Source organism: Melanotaenia boesemani, chromosome 1, assembly GCF_017639745.1.
Source record: "Melanotaenia boesemani isolate fMelBoe1 chromosome 1, fMelBoe1.pri, whole genome shotgun sequence".
Lineage (NCBI taxonomy): Eukaryota > Metazoa > Chordata > Actinopteri > Atheriniformes > Melanotaeniidae > Melanotaenia > Melanotaenia boesemani.
Genome location: NC_055682.1, coordinates 666346 through 684872, shown reverse-complemented (window position 1 = coordinate 684872; position 18527 = coordinate 666346). Strand labels below are relative to the sequence as shown.

The window sequence follows — 18527 nt, the reverse complement described above, 5'->3', positions numbered from 1 at the left end:
ATGTAGTAGACCTCATGATGGAGATATTAATCCATGTTTCATCTGCGTGGTATCTCTAATGAAACCTGAGTCAGAACAAGGTCCAGTCTGAACACAAACACCTGTCAGGTCTCTGGTGTGGTGACAGCCTGAGGGGGGCGCTGTTGTTTCTGTGCAGGGAGTTCGGTCAGCTGGCTTATGAGCTGCTGGATCAGTCGTACAAACACGACGAACAGGTGGCCATGAAGCTGCTCACCTACGAGCTGAAGAACTGGAGTAACTCTACCTGCCTGAAGCTGGCTGTGGCAGCCAAACACAGAGACTTCATCGCCCACACCTGCAGCCAGATGTTGCTGACTGACATGTGGATGGGCTGCCTGAGGATGGGCAAGAGCAACAGCCTCAAGGTACTAGCTGCTGTCGCACCATTGACCCCATTAGATAATCTCACAGTAAATCTTTGACCTGAGAATAACCACCTGTCTGGTCTCCAGGTGATTTTAGGGATCATTGTCCCTCCGGCTATCCTCCTTCTTGATTTCCGACTTGGAGATGAAGCTTCACATCATTCATCCAAAGGAAGTGATAAAGGAAAGACAAAAGATGAGGACAAATCCAGCAAGGTAGGAACCAGCTTAAGGGTTTCTGATGTCCTGGTCAGATTAAAACTGTCTGAGTCCCTCGCTCTGTTTCAGGAAGCCGTTTCAAGTGTTGACACCACGTCAAAGAAAGGAGACGAAGAAGAAAACCAGAAGAAGCACTCAAGAATTCCCATCAGCAGGAAGATCTATGAGTTCTACAATGCCCCCTTCACCAAGTTCTGGTTCAACACAGTAAGTCCACATATGCTCTGTAACACCAGCTGTGATTGCAGGTTGCCATGATGCTCCTCAGTTCAAAGTTTCCTGCTTTTACAAATAAACAGAAACCACATCAGCTGATGGTCCTGAGACTTCCCGTCACCCCTCCAGACACCAGATGGACTTCAGTTAGCTACAACTCCAGAGTAAATCAGTGTTTGATGGATTATTTCAGTTTAACTCCAAGGTTTGGTTTAAAATTTATACCAGTCTGTAGCAACTGGAGCTTTTATTCCCAGTCAGCATGCAGACATGATGTTTCCAGGACAGGCTCAGCTGTGAGATTATGAGGCTAAAATGATATAAAATTAATTCAATTCAAGACTTCATTTATCCCCAATGGGTAATTTAAAAGGTTTGAATGGGTACTGCACCAAAAATGTTTTTTTTTAGCTGTAAACAACCAGGTTATATTTTTTTTCATGACATAGAGAGGTTATCTATGTCACGAGAAAATTTTAAAAACCCCACAGCCCCTCCCTTTTCGATGCAGGTAGGTGGGACGTGTCTTGCAGGCATAGAAAGCCACGCCCACCAACACTTATGAAGGGATGTGAACTTATCTGGTGTAGATCAACTAGTTTCGGACTTCTATTTCTGATGAAATGTTCATGCAATCGGACAGATTTGTGCTTCTGAGGAGTGTAAAACAGAATAGAGAATAGAATACAACAAAATAAACGTGATGCAGACCTAGACATCATGCAGACCTGGTCCTGATGCAGATTTGGACGTGATACAGATCTGGACCTGATGAAGACCTAGACATCATGCAGAGCAGGTTGTGATGCAGAACCTGGATGTGATGCAGACTGGACTCGATGCAGACTGGACATGATGCAGAATGGACATGATGCAGACTGGACGTTATGCAGACCTGGATGTGATGCAGACTGGACATGATGCAGACCTAGACATCATGCAGACCTGGACGTGATGCAAAATGGACGTGATGTAGGCCTGGACGTGATGCAGACCTGGATATCATGCAGACCTAGACATCATGCAGAGCTGGTTGTGATGCAGAACCTGGATGTGATGCAGACTGGACTTGATGCAGAACCTGGACATGATGTAGACTGGACATGATGCAGGCCTGGACGTGATGCAGACCTAGACATCATGGAGAACTGGACGTGATACAGACTGGACGTGATGCAGACCTGGACCTGATGAAGACCTAGATGTCATGCAGACTGGACGTTATGCAGACTGGACGTGATACAGACTGGACGTGATGCAGACCTGGACCTGATGAAGACCTAGATGTCATGCAGACTGGACGTGATGCAGACTGGACGTTATGCAGACTGGACGTGATACAGACTGGATGTGATGCAGACCTGGACCTGATGAAGACCTAGATGTCATGCAGACTGGACGTGTTGCAGACTGGACGTTATACAGACTGGACGTTATGCAGACTGGGTACTGATGCAGATTTGGACGTGATGCAGACCTGGACATGATGAAGACCTAAACATCATGCAGACCTGGACGTGATGCAGACTGGACGTGATGCAGTTGGACATGATGCAGACTGGATTTGATGCAGTCTGGACATAATGAAGACATAGACATCATGCAGACCTGGACGTGATGCAGACCTAGACATCATGCAGACCTGGTCCTGATGCAGATTTGGATGTGATGCAGACCTGGACGTCATGCAGACCTGGACGTCATGCAGATCTGGACATGATGCAGACCTGGATCTCATGCAGATCTGGACATGATGCAGACCTGGATCTCATGCAGATTTGGACGTGATGCAGACCTGGACGTGATGCAGACCTGGACATAATGAAGACCTAGACATCATGCAGACCTGGACATGATGCAGACCTAGACATCATGCAGACCTGGTCCTGATGCAGATTTGGATGTGATGCAGACCTGGATGTCATGCAGACCTAGACATGATGCAGACCTGGACCTCATGCAGATTTGGACGTGACGCAGACTGGACTTGATGCAGACTGGACATGATGCAGACTGGATTTTAAGCAGGCCTGGATGTTATGCAGACCTGGACATCATGGAGAACTGGACGTGATGCAGACTGGACATGATGCAGACTGGACATGATGCAGACTGGACGTGATGCAGACCTGGACGTGATGCAGACCTAGACATCATGCAGACCTGGTCCTGATGCAGATTTGGACGTGATACAGATCTGGACCTGATGAAGACCTATACATCATGCAGAGCAGGTTGTGATGCAGAACCTGGATGTGATGCAGACTGGACTTGATGCAGACTGGACATGATGCAGAATGGACTTGATGCAGACTGGACGTTATGCAGACCTGGATGTGATGCAGACTGGACATGATGCAGACCTAGACATCATGCAGACCTGGACGTGATGCAAAATGGACGTGAAGCAGACCTGGACATGATGCAGAATGGATGTGATGCAGACCTGGACCTGATGCAGATTTGGATGTGATACAGATCTGGACCTGATGAAGACCAATACATCATGCAGACCTGGACGTGATGCAGGCCTGGACGTGATGTAGGCCTGGACGTGATGCAGACCTGGACATCATGCAGACTGGACTTGACGCAGACCTGGACTTGATGCAGATCTGATCCTGATGCAGACCTGGACGTGATGCAGACCTGGACTTGATGCAGACCTGATCGTGATGCAGACCTGGATGTGATGCAGACCTGGACGTCATGCAGACTGGACATAGCGTGAACTGTCTGTCTCTTTCTTAGATCTCTTACCTGGTTTACCTGATGCTGTACAACTACATCATCCTGGTGAAGATGGAGCGCTGGCCATGTCTGCAAGAGTGGATCGTCATCTCTTACATCATCACTTTGGGACTGGAGAAAGTTAGACAGGTAAGACCAAACACACCTAGAATGTCAGAATACCATCTGTTCCAGTCACCATCTGGGAAACGTCCTGCTGGGATGAGGTCGCGATGTGGCTTCAAATGGATCTGGGTTTGGTCCAAACTGGAAAACATTTGTTGTGTTTATGAGCTTCAGTGGTTCAGGGGTCCATTATGTGGTCTGGTTCACAGTTAATGTGGTACCCAGAAAATCCGGGATGTTGTCAACAACTGATAAAAAGCTGAGTTCCAGGCCTTTCTGTGTCAGATCCTGATGTCGGAGCCGGGGAAGCTGCGGCAGAAGATCAACGTGTGGTTGGAGGATTACTGGAACATCACCGACCTGGTGGCCATCTCTGTCTTCCTCCTGGGTCTTCTCCTGAGGCTGCAACCTGAACCCTCCATGGGGTACGGACGCGTCCTCTACTGTGTGGATATCATCTTCTGGTACATCCGAGTCCTTGACATCTTTGGAGTCAACAAGTACCTGGGTCCCTACGTCATGATGATCGGGAAGATGGTAGGATGTGCTGCAGCCTCCCGCTCTATACTGCAATACCAGGTTCCTGTAAAACTGTCAAATCAGGTTCAATTTACTAACAAAAAAAACTCCTCTAAAGAAAAAAACAAACAAACAAAAAAAAAAAAAACAGTTCTTTAAGCTTTAGTTATCTGAACCGATCTGGGCTGATCTGGATTGATGTAGAGCTAAACTCCATAGACATGCTTTCAGTTTCATGAGCTCAAATCTGTAAATTAAAGGTGATGATTCACAAGATGCGTTCAGGTTCACTGAGATGTTCCTAGATGTTGGATGAACTGATGTCATATCCTTGGAGATCCAGTCATGATGTGGACCTTGACTTTAGTGGTGAACGGTGGTTTTGGATGGAATGATCTGAAATTTTGACAGATTTGAGAAATGCATGAAACCTGCGAGTCTATTTTCCATTTAAGGCATCGCAACTATCATTTAACTGAGCTAAAAGCTGCATTTTAAAACAGGCTTGATTGTCTTCTATCCCCTGAATGTCTCCAGATGATAGACATGTTGTACTTTGTGGTGATCATGCTGGTGGTGCTGATGAGCTTCGGCGTAGCTCGGCAAGCGATCCTCCACCCAGATGAGGAACCAACATGGCGTCTGGCTCGCAATATCTTCTACATGCCATACTGGATGATCTACGGAGAGGTGTTTGCAGACTCCATAGACCGTAAGACTAGCGTCCATAGTAAGACATCTGTTAGTCCTCCCCTGTTCTTTTGTCTGTCCTCACCCTGTTTCCCCATTTACCTGTCTAAGTGATTAATGGACCGCAATATGTTTGTCTAGACGGTTGTCTGTACGTTTTGTCCAGTTATTTATTCGGAAGTTTTATCAAGATGGTTGTCTAGACGGTTGTCCAGACATTTGTCTATATGTTCTGTCCAGACATTTTGTCCAGACAGTTGACTCGACATTTTTCCAGGTGTTTATCCAGATGGTTGTCCAGACGTTTTATCCAGACATTTGTCCAACGTTTGTCCAGACGGTTGTCTAGACATTTTATTCAGATGGTTGTCCAGACTTTTTATCCAGGTAGTTGTCTAGTTGATTTTCCGGACATTTGTTTAGACGTTTTGTCCAGCCGGTTGTCCAGGCATTGGAAAACCCCTTGACATGTAACATATCATTTGCAAGGGGGACCAAAAGAAACATAAAGACATAGGCACAACAATAGACAAAACAATATTACAATATAACAAACATACTGTATAACACTAAATATAAAACAAAGACAGGACACGATTCAATGACTAGCACTGGCTTGCTTTCACAACCCACTTCTACCAAAACTGTATAGATTCATCATTAACACAGAGTTTGTGTCAGTTACAGTTTGCACAATTTCAGATTAATGGATAAACACATAATGAGCAGCGAGGAAACAGCATTACAAACACTGACAAACTGTTTTGAGGTAAGTATTGAGTAGGATTCTAAAGACCATAGGATGTTATTGACCTCAAAGATGCAGGTAAACAGTTCATTAGGGTCCTTAGAGGAGAAGGACCACCAACGTGCCTCCTTCCTCACTAATGGAACAATAAAGGAGAGATTTTCAGAGTTTCTTAAAGAGTAAGAGGACGAAAAAGAATTAAGAAACATTTCAGATATGGAGGTGAGTCAAAACAAGCACATTTAAAAATAAATTGAAAACAATGGCAGCGTCTTCTCACGTCAGGCTGTAACCAATTGAGTTTCTCATATAGAGTACGATGATGAGTTCTATAAGGACATTTTAAGATGAATCTGCAGAGAGTATTAAATAAGATATTTAATGGTTTAAGATGTATATCATATGTATTTTGATAAATTGTGTCAGCATAATCAGTAATAGGTAATATCAACTGAGAGACTATTTTCTTTTTTATTTCTTGAGTGCAACAGTTAAATGAATGGTATAAGGCATTAAACAAGTATAAGTTCTTTTGATTATGTAGTCAATATGTGGTTTAAATTTGAGTTCTTGGTCTAAAAGAACACCTAAATATTTAACAGTAATTTTATTATCCATTAATGCACCATTATCAAAACTGATATTTAAGTTTGCTGTGTGAAGCGAATTTCGGGTGCCAAATAAAATGTAAAAGGTTTTCTTTAGGTTAGATTTTAGCAAATTTACTTTTAGCCAGTTTTGAATTAGATTAAAATTGTCCTGTAGTAGTTTTTTTTTATATTAGGTATATTTGAGCCAGACAGATAGATGACAGTGTCATCAGCATACAAATGAGTTTGACGGTTAATACAGACTTGAGGAAGGTCATTAATAAAAATAGAAAATAACAGGGGCCCGATAGTAGAGCCTTGTGGAACACCTTTTTCAATAATACAGTGATCAGACTGATGATCATCAAAAACAACAAATTGATGTCTGTTATGCAAATAAGAATTGAACCATAAAAGAGCATTCCTGCTGAGTCCAATTAAATAGTGTTTATCTAGAAGCAGTGGTCTACTAGATCAAAAGCTTTAGAGAGATCAAGAAATATGGCACCTGTGTACTGATTTTGATTGAAAGAAGAGAGCACATCATTTGTAAATTTAAGTAGGGCAGTAGTTGTTGAGTAGCCAGAACAAAAGCCTGATTGATTGGGTGATAAGATATCAAAATGATAATTGTATAGTTGACGGAAGATCAATTATTCAAATAATTTGGTGATGGCACATAAAATAGAAATAGGTCGATTACAGTGTGATTACCTCCTTTGAATATGGGTGTTATCCTTGCAGTTTTCCAGATAAGAGGAATAGAGCATGTATTTATGGATAAATTAAATAGATCTGTTGATGGGTAAACCAGGCTTCCTCTGCTGCTGTGATGGATGCAGGATGTGGTTCAGCATCGTCTTGCTGAAATCTGCAAGGCCTTCCCTGAAAGAGACGTTGTCTGGATGGGAGCAGATGTTGCTCTAAAACCTCCATGTACTTTTCAGCATTGATGGAGCTTCACAGATGTGGAAGCTGCCCACGCCATGGACACTAATGCAGCCCCATCCCATCAGAGATGCAGCTTTTCACCTGTCCACTGATAACAAGCTGGATGCTCCCTCTCCTCTTTAGTCTGCAGGACACGCTGTCCATGCTTTCCACAAACTAGTTCACATCTTCATTATCAACATCATGGCAGATGGCTGCCATGACATGTCTCTGAGCATTTTGGCTGGCCTGAATCTTCTAAGAATCCATTAAATAACATCGCAATCCTTTTGTTAAGACAGGAGGCGAGCTAGCTTTTGACTCAAGCTACAGTTGGGCTTCATTTCCAATGTCAATTGTGAATTATATCACTGCTTCATAAGACCTGTGGCAGGAAACCAAGTCAAGAGGCCTCCAGGCCAAAAGGACTTGACTGGAAAAGGAACATCTAATATTTTCTTCTTCTAACATCTACCTCCAAAATCCACCACTGGTTCATCGTGGTAAGAATATCATGCCTCCTAAAAAAGCTGCACCTTGTGAGGATGAGTCTGCCATCACCATGGCTGTGCTCACACATATGTTGGAGCAGCAAAAAGAATTCTACAAGGAAATGATGAATCTGCAGCAAAGAAAACTTCAAATGTTTCATTCAAATGAAGATTGGTGGAACTATAAGAGGCTGGATGGGGTTATGAAAGATGTACAAGAATTGAAGACAAGCCTGGAGTTTACACCAAATAAAATGAAGGAGATGAGAAAAGGGCACAAGGAAAATAACGCCAAAATAAAATCTTCTGAAAGCAGCATAATGAAGTCCAATCAGGATATTGATGCAATGCACACAAAGTTGGATTACACTGAAAACCAGCACAGAAGGAAAATATTATTATTGATGGGATTCCGGACGCAAAAGGAGAAAAATGGAATGAACTGGAGCATAAGGTTAAACAAACGTTCTCCAATAATCTTGAACTTGACGGTGCCAAGATTGAGATGGAGTCCAGAGGATGACCAGAGGATCGGTCAGCACCAGGAGGGGAAAGAGCAGGAAAAATCCTGGTGGATCAAACAGCACATCCTCTCTTCTGTTGAAGAGCTGAAGGGGACTAATATCTACGTAAACGAAGACTTCTCTGAGGCAGTGCAGCTGAGAAGAAATGAACTCTGGCCAAAGCTGAAAGAGAGAAAGATCCGGGCTGAGGTACAACAAGCTGGTCACTGGGCCGAAAGATCAACATATAGAAAATGAATAACGGAATTTTATCAGGATGTTTTATACGTGTGTTCTACTTTTGAGACTTCAGTTATGAACTCTAACAAGATAATTAAATCTTTTTCTAAAAAGTCCTGGCCCACTTCAACATATGCAGCCTGAGAAATAAGGTTGATGAAATAACTAGACTCTGTCAAATAGAAAACATTCATGTCCTTGCACATTTGGACAATAGTTTGATAACTGCACTAGCAGCTGATGGCTACATCCTGTACAGAAGAGACCCGGATAAATATGGAGGGGGTATAGCACTGTTTATTAAAGAAAACATGGCAGTCTTCCCAAGAAATGATATAATGTGTGCTGATATTTAAACACTATGGCTACAGATTCAAATGGTCCATTGCAAGCCCTTTTTAGTTAGTTGCTGTTATAGCCCTTTTAGGGGATTGTAATATAGACTGGTCTTCTGAGTCTTCTATGGCTAGTGTTTGTAATTCTACCCAGATTGTTACGCAACCCACAAGGATTTCTTTCGGTAAAGATGGAAGGAAGACTTCTACCTGCATTGACCTAATATTTACTAATATTCCAGAGCACTGCTCACCAACAGTTTCCAAAGCAGTGGGATGTGGTGATCATAATCTGATTGCTTTCTCAAGAAACATGAAATTGCCCAAATCAGGGGTTAGGATTGTTCTCTGCAGGTCATTTAATGAGTTCAACCCAGATGTATTTATATCAGACATCATTAATATGCTGTGGTAAGATGTTTGTGAAGAACAAAATGTAAATGCCGCTTTAAAAATGTTCATGGACAAATTAATGACGCTGGTTAATAAGTATGCTCCTCTAAGAAAAGGTGAACATGGAGTAACAGTGAACCCGGGCTGGACAGTGTCATGCTTCAGAGGGATAAAACCAAACAGCTGCTCAGAAACCAGGAAGATTTACTGCACACTGAGGAACAAAATCACAAAAATAAATCATAGAAAAAAGAGTGATTACTTTAAACAATAATCAATAACTCTGCTAATGATTGTAAACAATTGTGGAAAACATTAAATGTATTGATGAACAAAAAGCCAAACAACTCCGAACTTTGTAGAATGTGAGGGGCAGTTTATCACTAGAACATATGATATGACTAATTATTTTAACAGTTGTTTTACAAACAAAGTTAACAAACTAGGGCTGGCATGAATATTACTAATAGTCCCTCATGTTGTAAACTGGTGGATGAAGTAATGTCTGGTAAACCTGCCAATCTGAATTTAATACAGTGACTCAGGATGCAGTTGAGAAGATGCTTCAGTGTATTTCTGATGATACATCTTCAGGTATGGATAATTGTGATGGAAAAATACTTAAAGTAGCTGCAAAACAGCTTTCCAACCCTATTTGTCATATTTTCACTACGTCTGTAAAAAGTGGGGCTTTTCCTGGTAGCAGTCAAAAATGATGCCTCTACTCAAAGATCCAAAAGCAGGTTTTACCGGATCAAACAGCAGACCAATCAGTTTACGTCCAGTATTAAGTAAGATTTTGGAGAAGATTATTTTTAACCAAATAACTTATTATTTTATTATTATTATTTTAGTACAAATAAATTGCTTACAGACAAAGTTTTTCTACAAACACGGCACTAGCACACACGACCTCAGACCTCACCCATCCTCCCCCGTCCTCCTCGACCAGAAAATGAATATGTTTTCCTTGTTTGTGTGAAGGTGGTTGCATCTGTTTTTCCTCTGTGATCTGATGCTAGTGTCCTTCTGTCTCCGTCCTTACTCTGCTGCTCATGGACAGTTTATGCGATGGAGATCAACCGTAAGTATGACTTTGGTTGTGCACTGAACATCATCGTCAGTCCAGTTTCTTCTTTTATTTCCCTGAAGCAGATGACACATCTTTGAGTTGACAAATCTTTCTCCTGTCTCTTCAAAAAGTCAGTAATGAAAACACGGCGTCTCCTGGTTTTCTGAGAACCTGGTCTCTGAAAAACTTCTTATTTATATGTGCTGCAGAAGTCTGGTCGGTGGACTGATCCTGGATCAGTTCTCCGCAGAACGAACCCTGACAAGATTATTCTGAAGTGAAATGATCTACAGCTTGTAACAGACAAATTGAACAGAAACATGTCCTGCTGTATGTCTCAGCTCCGTGTGGAGAAAACCTGTATGATGAAGATGGCAAGAAGCTTCCTCCCTGCATCCCTGGAGCCTGGCTCACTCCTGCCATCATGGCCTGTTACCTGCTGGTGGCCAACATCCTACTGGTCAACCTGCTCATCGCTGTCTTCAAGTCAGTACCAATTATTAATTTTTCACAATTCAAATGCATGTTGAGGCCTAATTATCCCTCCTCGGAGTGTTTGTAGACCTTTTCCAAACTATAATAAATATTTTCAACATTCTCACACACTTTATACACTCTCAAAAACATACATATGTTTAACAACATGAATTTCTTAATATTTACTCACCCCACATATTACAGCTTCTCTGCTGGCACGGCGTCCCCACCCTCATCTGTAACGTTATTTTTCACAGAAGGCCCGGAACACGAAGTAGACTGACTCTGGACAGAGTCCTTTAGACAATCAAGACACAAAACAGCGCATTGATGTTTACCGATCAATCAAGAAACAAAGCACAGTGGGTTGATTCCTACAGTAAAATCTTGACATACAATGGTAGAAATTGGATTTACATATACTTAAATATGCTGTGCTGCATACAAAACAAATCCGTGAAACAGAGAAACCGCAGAAGAACCACGATATGGCGAGGGACCACACTACCCACTGTAGCTTCCACTTTATGAGAACAGGTTCAATATTAAGAAAATGAACAACAGTTGGTTCATCAACATCTGAAAATAAGGTCAGAATTATCTGGAAAATGATGACTCAGCCAATCAACCCAGACTTGTCTTCCTCCCTCATCTTTCTTCACAGCAACACCTTCTTTGAAGTAAAGTCCATCTCCAACCAGGTGTGGAAGTTCCAGAGGTATCAGCTGATCATGACCTTCCATGACCGGCCCATCCTGCCACCCCCCCTCATCGTCTTCCCACACATCTACATCGTGATGAAGAGGCTGTGCTGCCGCTGCCGACGAAGACCAGACGGGGAGCACGACGACCGCGAGAGGCGACTACGTAAGACAGACCTCAGTGAATCTTTGTGGCAGGGACATGGTAGTACCTCCCCTTAGTTAGACTGGGCGAGGCCTGGTGGCTTTTCACTACCATGCTGAGGATAGGGCTGATGGCTCCACCCTCAACCTGGCCTGGGCTAGCACCTCCGACTGCCTCATCATCAGGAGGTCAGCAGCAGCACTACCAGGGTCATTACTACAGCGGTAGTACCAGGGTCATTACTACAGCGGTAGTACCAGGGTCAGTATTATAGCGGTAGTAACAGGATCAGTATTACAGCAGTAGTACCAGGGTCAGTATTACAGCAGTAGTACCAGGGTCAGTATTACAGCGATAGTACCAGGATCAGTACTACAGTGATAGTACCAGGATCAGTACTACAGCGATACAGTACCAGGCAGACCAATCAGACATACAAACGCAATGCACCGTGATTGATTATTTATTGATCTTTGACTAGCTTTTCTCACAATGACAGAAACCGTGTTTCCATGGCGAGGCGATAACTGACGGAGTTTAATATTTGGTAGATTCCTTTCAGGGGACTCCTCTCCTCCCCATTTCCATCCATCCATCCATTGTCTACCGCTTATCCGGAGTCAGGTCGCGAGGGCAGCAGGGAAACCCAGATTTCCCTCTCCCCGGCCACATTCACCAGCTCATCTGGGGGGATCCCAAGGTGTTCCCAGGCCAGCCGGCAGATTTAGTCCATCCAGCGTGTCCTGGGTCTTCCCTGGGCCTCTTTCCAGTGGGACGTGCCCGGAACACCTCACCAGGGAGGCGTCCAGGAGGCACCCTAACCAGATGCCCGAGCCACCTCATCTGGCTCCTCTCGATGTGGAGGAGCAGCGGATCACCGAGCTTCTCACCCTATTTCTAAGGGAGAGCCCGGCCACCCTGCGGAGAAAACTAATTTCGGCCGCTTGTATTCGCGATCTTTTTCTTTCCGTCACTACCCACAGCTCTTGACCATAGGTGAGGGTAGGAACGTAGATCGACCGGTAAATCGAGAGCTTTGCCTTTCGCCTCAGCTCCTTCTTCACCATGACAGACTGATGCAGAGTCCGCATCACTGCAGATGCTGCACCGATCCGTCTGTCGATCTCCCGCTCCATCCTTCCCTCACTCCTGAACAAGACCCCGAGATACGTGAATTCCTCCACTTGGGGCAGGACCCTCTTGCGGACCCGGAGAGAGCACTCCACCCTGTTCCGGCTGAGGACCATGGTCTTGGATTTGGAGGTGCTGATTCTCATCCCAGCCGCGTCACACGCCCGATGAAGCCTATAGAACCACATCATCCGCAAATAGCAGAGACCCCATCCTGAGGCCACCAGACCGGATCCCCTCAACACCTCGGCTGAACCTAGAAATTCTGTCCATAAAAGCTATGAAAAGAATCAGTGACAAAGGGCAGCCTTGTCCCACCCTCACCGTAAAACGATTCTGATTTACTGCCGGCAATGCGGACCAAGCTCTGACACTGGTCATACAGGGATGGGACAGCTCGTACAAGGGGTTTTGGCACTCCATACTCCCAGAGTACCCCCCACAAAAGGCCCCGGCGGACTTGGTTGAATGCCTTCTCCAAGTCCACAAAACACATGTAGACTGGTTGAGCGAACTCCCATGCCCCCTCCAAGACCCCGAAGAGAGTATAAAGCTGGTCCACTGTTCCACGACCGGGACAAATACCACACTGCTCCTCCTCAATCCGAGTTTCGACTATCCAGTGGCCCCTCCTCTCCAGCACCCCTGAATAGACCTTACCAGGGAGGCTGAGGAGTGTGATATAGTTGGAGCACACCCCCTGGTCCCCAGTTTTTACAAGGTGGACCACCACCCCAGTCTGCCAGTCCAGGGGAACTTTCCCTGATGTCCACGCGATGCTGCAGAGGCGTGTTAGCCAAGATAGCCCTACAGCATTTAGAGCCTTAAGGAACTCCGGGCAGACCTCATCCACCCCCAGGGCCCTGCCACCAAGGAGCTTTTTAACCACCTCGGCAACCTCAGCCCCAGAGATGGGAAAGGTACCACCAGACTCTGCTTTGTCATCAGAAGACGTGTTGGTAGGATTGAAAAAGGTCTTCAAAGTATTCTCCCCACCTCCTCACAGCGTTCCAAGTTGAGGTCAGCAGTCCCCCATCCCCACTGTACACAGTGTTGATGGAGCACTGCTTTCCCCTCCTGAGCCGCCAGATGGTGGACCAGAATTTCCTCAAAGCCATCTGGAAGTCATTCTCCATGGCCTTTCCAAACTCCTCCCATGTCTGAGTTTTTGACTTAGCGACCGCCGAAGCTGTGTTCCACTTAGCCTGCCGATACCCATTAGCTGCCTCTGAAGTCCCACAGGCCAAAAAGGCCCGATAGGACTCCTTCAGCTTGATGGCATCCCTTATTGCTGGTGTCTACCAACAAGTTCATGGCTTACCGCCACGACAGGCACAGACGGCCTTGAGGCCACAGCTGCGGCTGGCCGCCTCAAAAATAGAGGCACGGAACACAGTCCACTCGGACTCATTGTCCCCCGCCTTACCCGGGACATGGTTGAAGCTCTGCTGGAGATGGAGGTTGAAACTCTTTCTGACAGGGGACTCCGCCAGACGTTCCCGGCAGACCCTCACAACACGCTTGGGTCTACCAGGCCTGACCCAAGCAGTCCTCCTCCACCATCTGAGCCAACTCACCACCAGGTGGTGATTAGTTGACTCTTCACCTGAGTGTCCAGAACATGCGGCCGGCAGTTCGATGATCGACACGACTACAAAGTCGATCATCTAACTGCGGCCTAGAGTGTCCTGATGCACATGTGGCCACTCTTATGCCTGAACAAGGTGCACAAGGTGGGGAAAGGTCACACTGCACCCAACCTCTATGGCCCCTCCTGCAGGTGGTGAGCCCACGGTGGTTGGGGGGGCATGTCACCCTTTCGGGCTGAGCCTGACCGAGCCCCATGGGCAAAGGCCCAGCCCCCAAGCGCTGGCCTCCATGCCCCACCTCTAGAGGGGGGTCCCAAAGACCCATGTCCGAGCAAGGGAAACCTAGGTCCATGATTTGTTGTCATCGCAGGGGTGATTTGAGTCGCACTTCGTCTGGTCCCTCCCCTAGACACCTGTTTGCCATGGGTGAACCTACCAGGGACATAAAGCTCCTCCCTGAGCCGTCACCTTAATATTTGGTAGATTCTGTGGGGATGGCGACACATACAGGGGGTCAGGGAACAGAAAGGTATAATCATATATAATTCATAAATAATGGCTTATGAGTGGAGTAGTAAAGGTTGTAGAGAGTACTTACCTCTCAGCCTTGAAGCAGCACAACAGGACAGATAGCAGACTTCCATGCACATACACACACAGATACAGACGCAGGGAATGACGTTTAACACAGATGGTTTGTTTAATATTCGGATAGAACAGCACACACTTATATACAACCTCTATACAGCCGATGACATGGCCATCGTTGGGTGTATCAGGGATGACAGAGAGGAGGAGAATCTGGTGGGGGACTTTGCTGCATAGTGTCACAGTAACCACCTACAGCTCAACACCTCTAAGACGAAGGACCTGGTTGTTGACTCTGCGAGGTCCAGACCAACACCACGACCAGTCTGGATTAGGGAGCTGAGGTGGAGGCAGTGGGCTCTTATAAATACCTCGGGCTGTGGGTGGACAATAAACTGGACTGGATAACACACACCAGCCACCTGTATGGGAAGACACAGAGCAGGATGTACTTCAAGGCTGTGGTCCTTCAACATCTGCAGCGAATTTCTGCGGATGTTCTACCAGTCTGTGGTGGCCAGTGTCCTCTTCTACACTGTGGTGTGCTGGAGGGGCAGCTTATCCAAGAAGGACACATCCACACTGGATAAACAGATCGGGCGGGCTGGCTCTGTGGTCGGCATGAAGCTGGACTCTCTGGTGACGGTGGCAGAGTTGAGGACTCTGGACAAACTGCTGGATATTATGGACAATGCCATCCACCCTCTGCACACGGTCATCAGTAACCAGAGGAGCCTGTTCAGTGAAAGACTGCTCCTTCCCAAGTGTAGGACCACCAGGCTTAAGAACACCTTAACCATCATGCCATCACACTGTACAACTCCTCACATGGGGGGAAGAGGACAGAGAGGAGGACACAGAACATAGAGAACAGTTAAAAAGGGGGGGGTTAGCCTTTTACATCTACTTGTGCAGTACAGGCACACACAGAGATGGACACTTTCCCTGGTGCAGTAACCTCATCTTCATCCGTAATGTAATAATTTCAACTCATATTCTAAACAAGCCATATCTGGCTCCTTTGCCTTTGTCTTTATTTTTATCTTATTTATCTGTGTGTTGCTCTTTTTTACTCATTTTGCTATTTTATACCTGTGTGCTTATTTACCTGCTTTTTCTATCATGCTGCTGGAATTTTGAATTTCCCAAGGGAGTCATCCCAAGGGTTTAATAAAGTTAAGTCTAAGTCTAAGCCAGACCAGACCAGTTTTTCTAGGGCAGATAGTGAAGTATAAAATAAGATAGCACTTCCTGAGTTTTCACACTCTGCGTGGATCTTGGAGCACTTGTTCCTGCCTCTAGTTAAGAGTCTCCAGATATATCTGCGGGAAATTGCTCATGTAACCTTTTTGCTGCTAATTAAAATAAATGAAAATTGGAATCGATCTCAAGTGGTCTTATCTCCATCAACGGACCCGGGGGAATCTGGGGATTCCAACAATTCCTTTCAGGGGTCTCCTCTCCTCCCCTTTTCCCTTGTAGTTTTTATCTAACTGCATCTTATACCAGTCCAAAGAACAGAAGGAATTTCCACACGACCCTTTGTCAACAGCACAGGACAGTTACTTTTAATAAGGCCCCCACACTTTCATTAATGGTTCCACCCAGTTCTGTTCATACAGGTGCAGACACATTGAGACAGTGATCAGTTAATGATGCAATATCAACCTTAATAAATAATAACACAACTTTTACTAATGGACCTAAAAGCAACCATTCTAAGCTAAAATGGTGAATTTAAATCTCCCGGTTTATTAGTAATGTGAGAAAATGTACCGGTTGTATCAAAGAAGTTTCATCCTTCTACTGGAACAGAACTGGCTACCAGAACCATCCCTGCTTTGCTGACTTTTGGTTGTTTCCTCAGAGTTGGTGCTGAGTGCAGATGAGCTGAAGAGTCTGCATGAGTTCGAGGAGCAGTGTGTGGAGGAATACTTCAGAGAGAAAGAAGACGAGAAGCAGTCGTCCAACAATGAGCGAATCAGAGTCACATCTGAGAGGTAAGCAGCCGATCCATCTGCTGGTTCATCAGCTGATCCATCCACCGGTCCATCAGCTGATTCGTCCACTGGTCCATCAGCCGATCCATCCACCGGTCCATCAGCTGATCCATCCACCAGTCCATCAGCTGATTCATCCATCTATCCATCTGCCGCTCCGTCAGCTGATCCATCTGCCGAACCATCAGTTGATCCATCCACCCATCCATCAGCTGATCCATCCATCTGTCCATCTGCTGCTCCATCCACCGGTCCTTTAGCTGATCCATCCAACGATCCATTAGCTGATCCATCCACTGGTCCATCTGCTGCTCCATCCACCGGTCCTTTAGCTGATCCATCCAACGATCCATTAGCTGATCCATCCACTGGTCCATCAGCTAATCCATCTACTGCTCCATCCACCGGTCCAATAGCTGATCTATCCAATGATCCATTAGCTGATCCATCCACTGGTCCATCAGCTAATCCATCTACCTGTCCATCCACCGGTCCAATAGCTGATCTATCCAATGATCCATCGGCTGATCCATCTACCGATTCATCAGCCAATCCATCCGCCGGTTCATCAGCTGATCCATCTGCTGATCCATCTGCTGATCCACCAGGCATTTGTCAATCAGACGTTTATTGATTAGACATTCAGATGTTTTTTGATCAGTGTACTTTGTGTTTAGGGTGGAGAACATGTCCATGCGTCTGGAGGAGGTGAATGAAAGGGAGCACTCCATGAAGGCCTCCCTGCAGACGGTGGACCTCCGCCTGGCCCAGCTGGAGGAGTTTTCCAGCCGCATGATGAATGCAGTGGAGAAGCTGGCCGGGGTAGACCGGGCCGAGTTGGTCCGTACGCGGTCTAGAGCCTCATCTGTGTGCGAACCCTCCTCTCTGCTGCGACACGGCAGCATCAACAGCATGGACGGATACAGCCTGTACCGGTATCAGTTGGACGCTGACGACAGGATGTCTGTCTGCGGAGACGTGGAGGACAAGAGGACTCATCCGAATTTAGACACACAAATAGGAAACTCTGAGGGAGTCAACACAGCAGGTAGGATTTGAGTGATTAGACCAGGTTAGGAACTGGGTCAGTAAACAGGTCAGGGACTGGGTCAAGAACCAGGTCAGGAAGCGGGTGAGGAACAGTGTCAGGAACCGTGTCAAGAACTGGGTCAGCAACGATGTCAAGAACCGGGTTAGAAGACAGGGTTTATACGTCCTTCCATCTTCAAACAGGTTCTTCAGACCTGTTGCTATAGTATAGTGGGTTTGGTCCACCAGGAACTATCCCAGAAAGTTTTAGTTGCATGTTTTGCAGCCTGAAGCGCCTCAGATAGGGCCGGACTCGTTCTCTCCAACCACTTCGAGGTTCTTTTTTATTGCAAATCATGACAATATTTACAGCGTGTATGTGATAGAGTAAATAAATAAATAGGAACATAAAAGAAGGGGGATAGAAGAGAAAGACAAAAGAAAATTCAGAAAAAAGATACAATTCCAAACAGTTTGGTAAATTTCAAGTGTTGACATGCATAGCTGTGTTACTGTGTTGAGTATGTCTGTCGATGTCAGCTTTATTTCTGTAGCACATTTAAAGCCTTTGGCCAAGCAGATCGCTTTGTAGGAGCAGTCATCAACAATAAGAAACTATATAAGCAAGACAATAAAACAATAAAAAGACTGAATGCCGCTGATGCTGTACGTGACGTAG

General features: G+C 45.5%; 1 protein-coding gene across 1 annotated transcript in view; it reads left to right on the top strand.

The window, feature by feature from the left end:
- LOC121641417 (transient receptor potential cation channel subfamily M member 1-like) overlaps positions 1 to 18527 on the top strand; it is a 132421-nt gene that overhangs the window by 104719 nt on the left and 9175 nt on the right. The window contains exons 17-27 of the mRNA XM_041987529.1: positions 158 to 386; positions 474 to 602; positions 675 to 812; positions 3573 to 3701; positions 3963 to 4214; positions 4734 to 4908; positions 10180 to 10200; positions 10530 to 10674; positions 11330 to 11532; positions 16687 to 16819; positions 17497 to 17867. Coding sequence (XP_041843463.1) covers positions 158 to 386; positions 474 to 602; positions 675 to 812; positions 3573 to 3701; positions 3963 to 4214; positions 4734 to 4908; positions 10180 to 10200; positions 10530 to 10674; positions 11330 to 11532; positions 16687 to 16819; positions 17497 to 17867 — 1925 coding nt within the window. The remainder of the gene's footprint in view (positions 1 to 157; positions 387 to 473; positions 603 to 674; positions 813 to 3572; positions 3702 to 3962; positions 4215 to 4733; positions 4909 to 10179; positions 10201 to 10529; positions 10675 to 11329; positions 11533 to 16686; positions 16820 to 17496; positions 17868 to 18527) is intronic.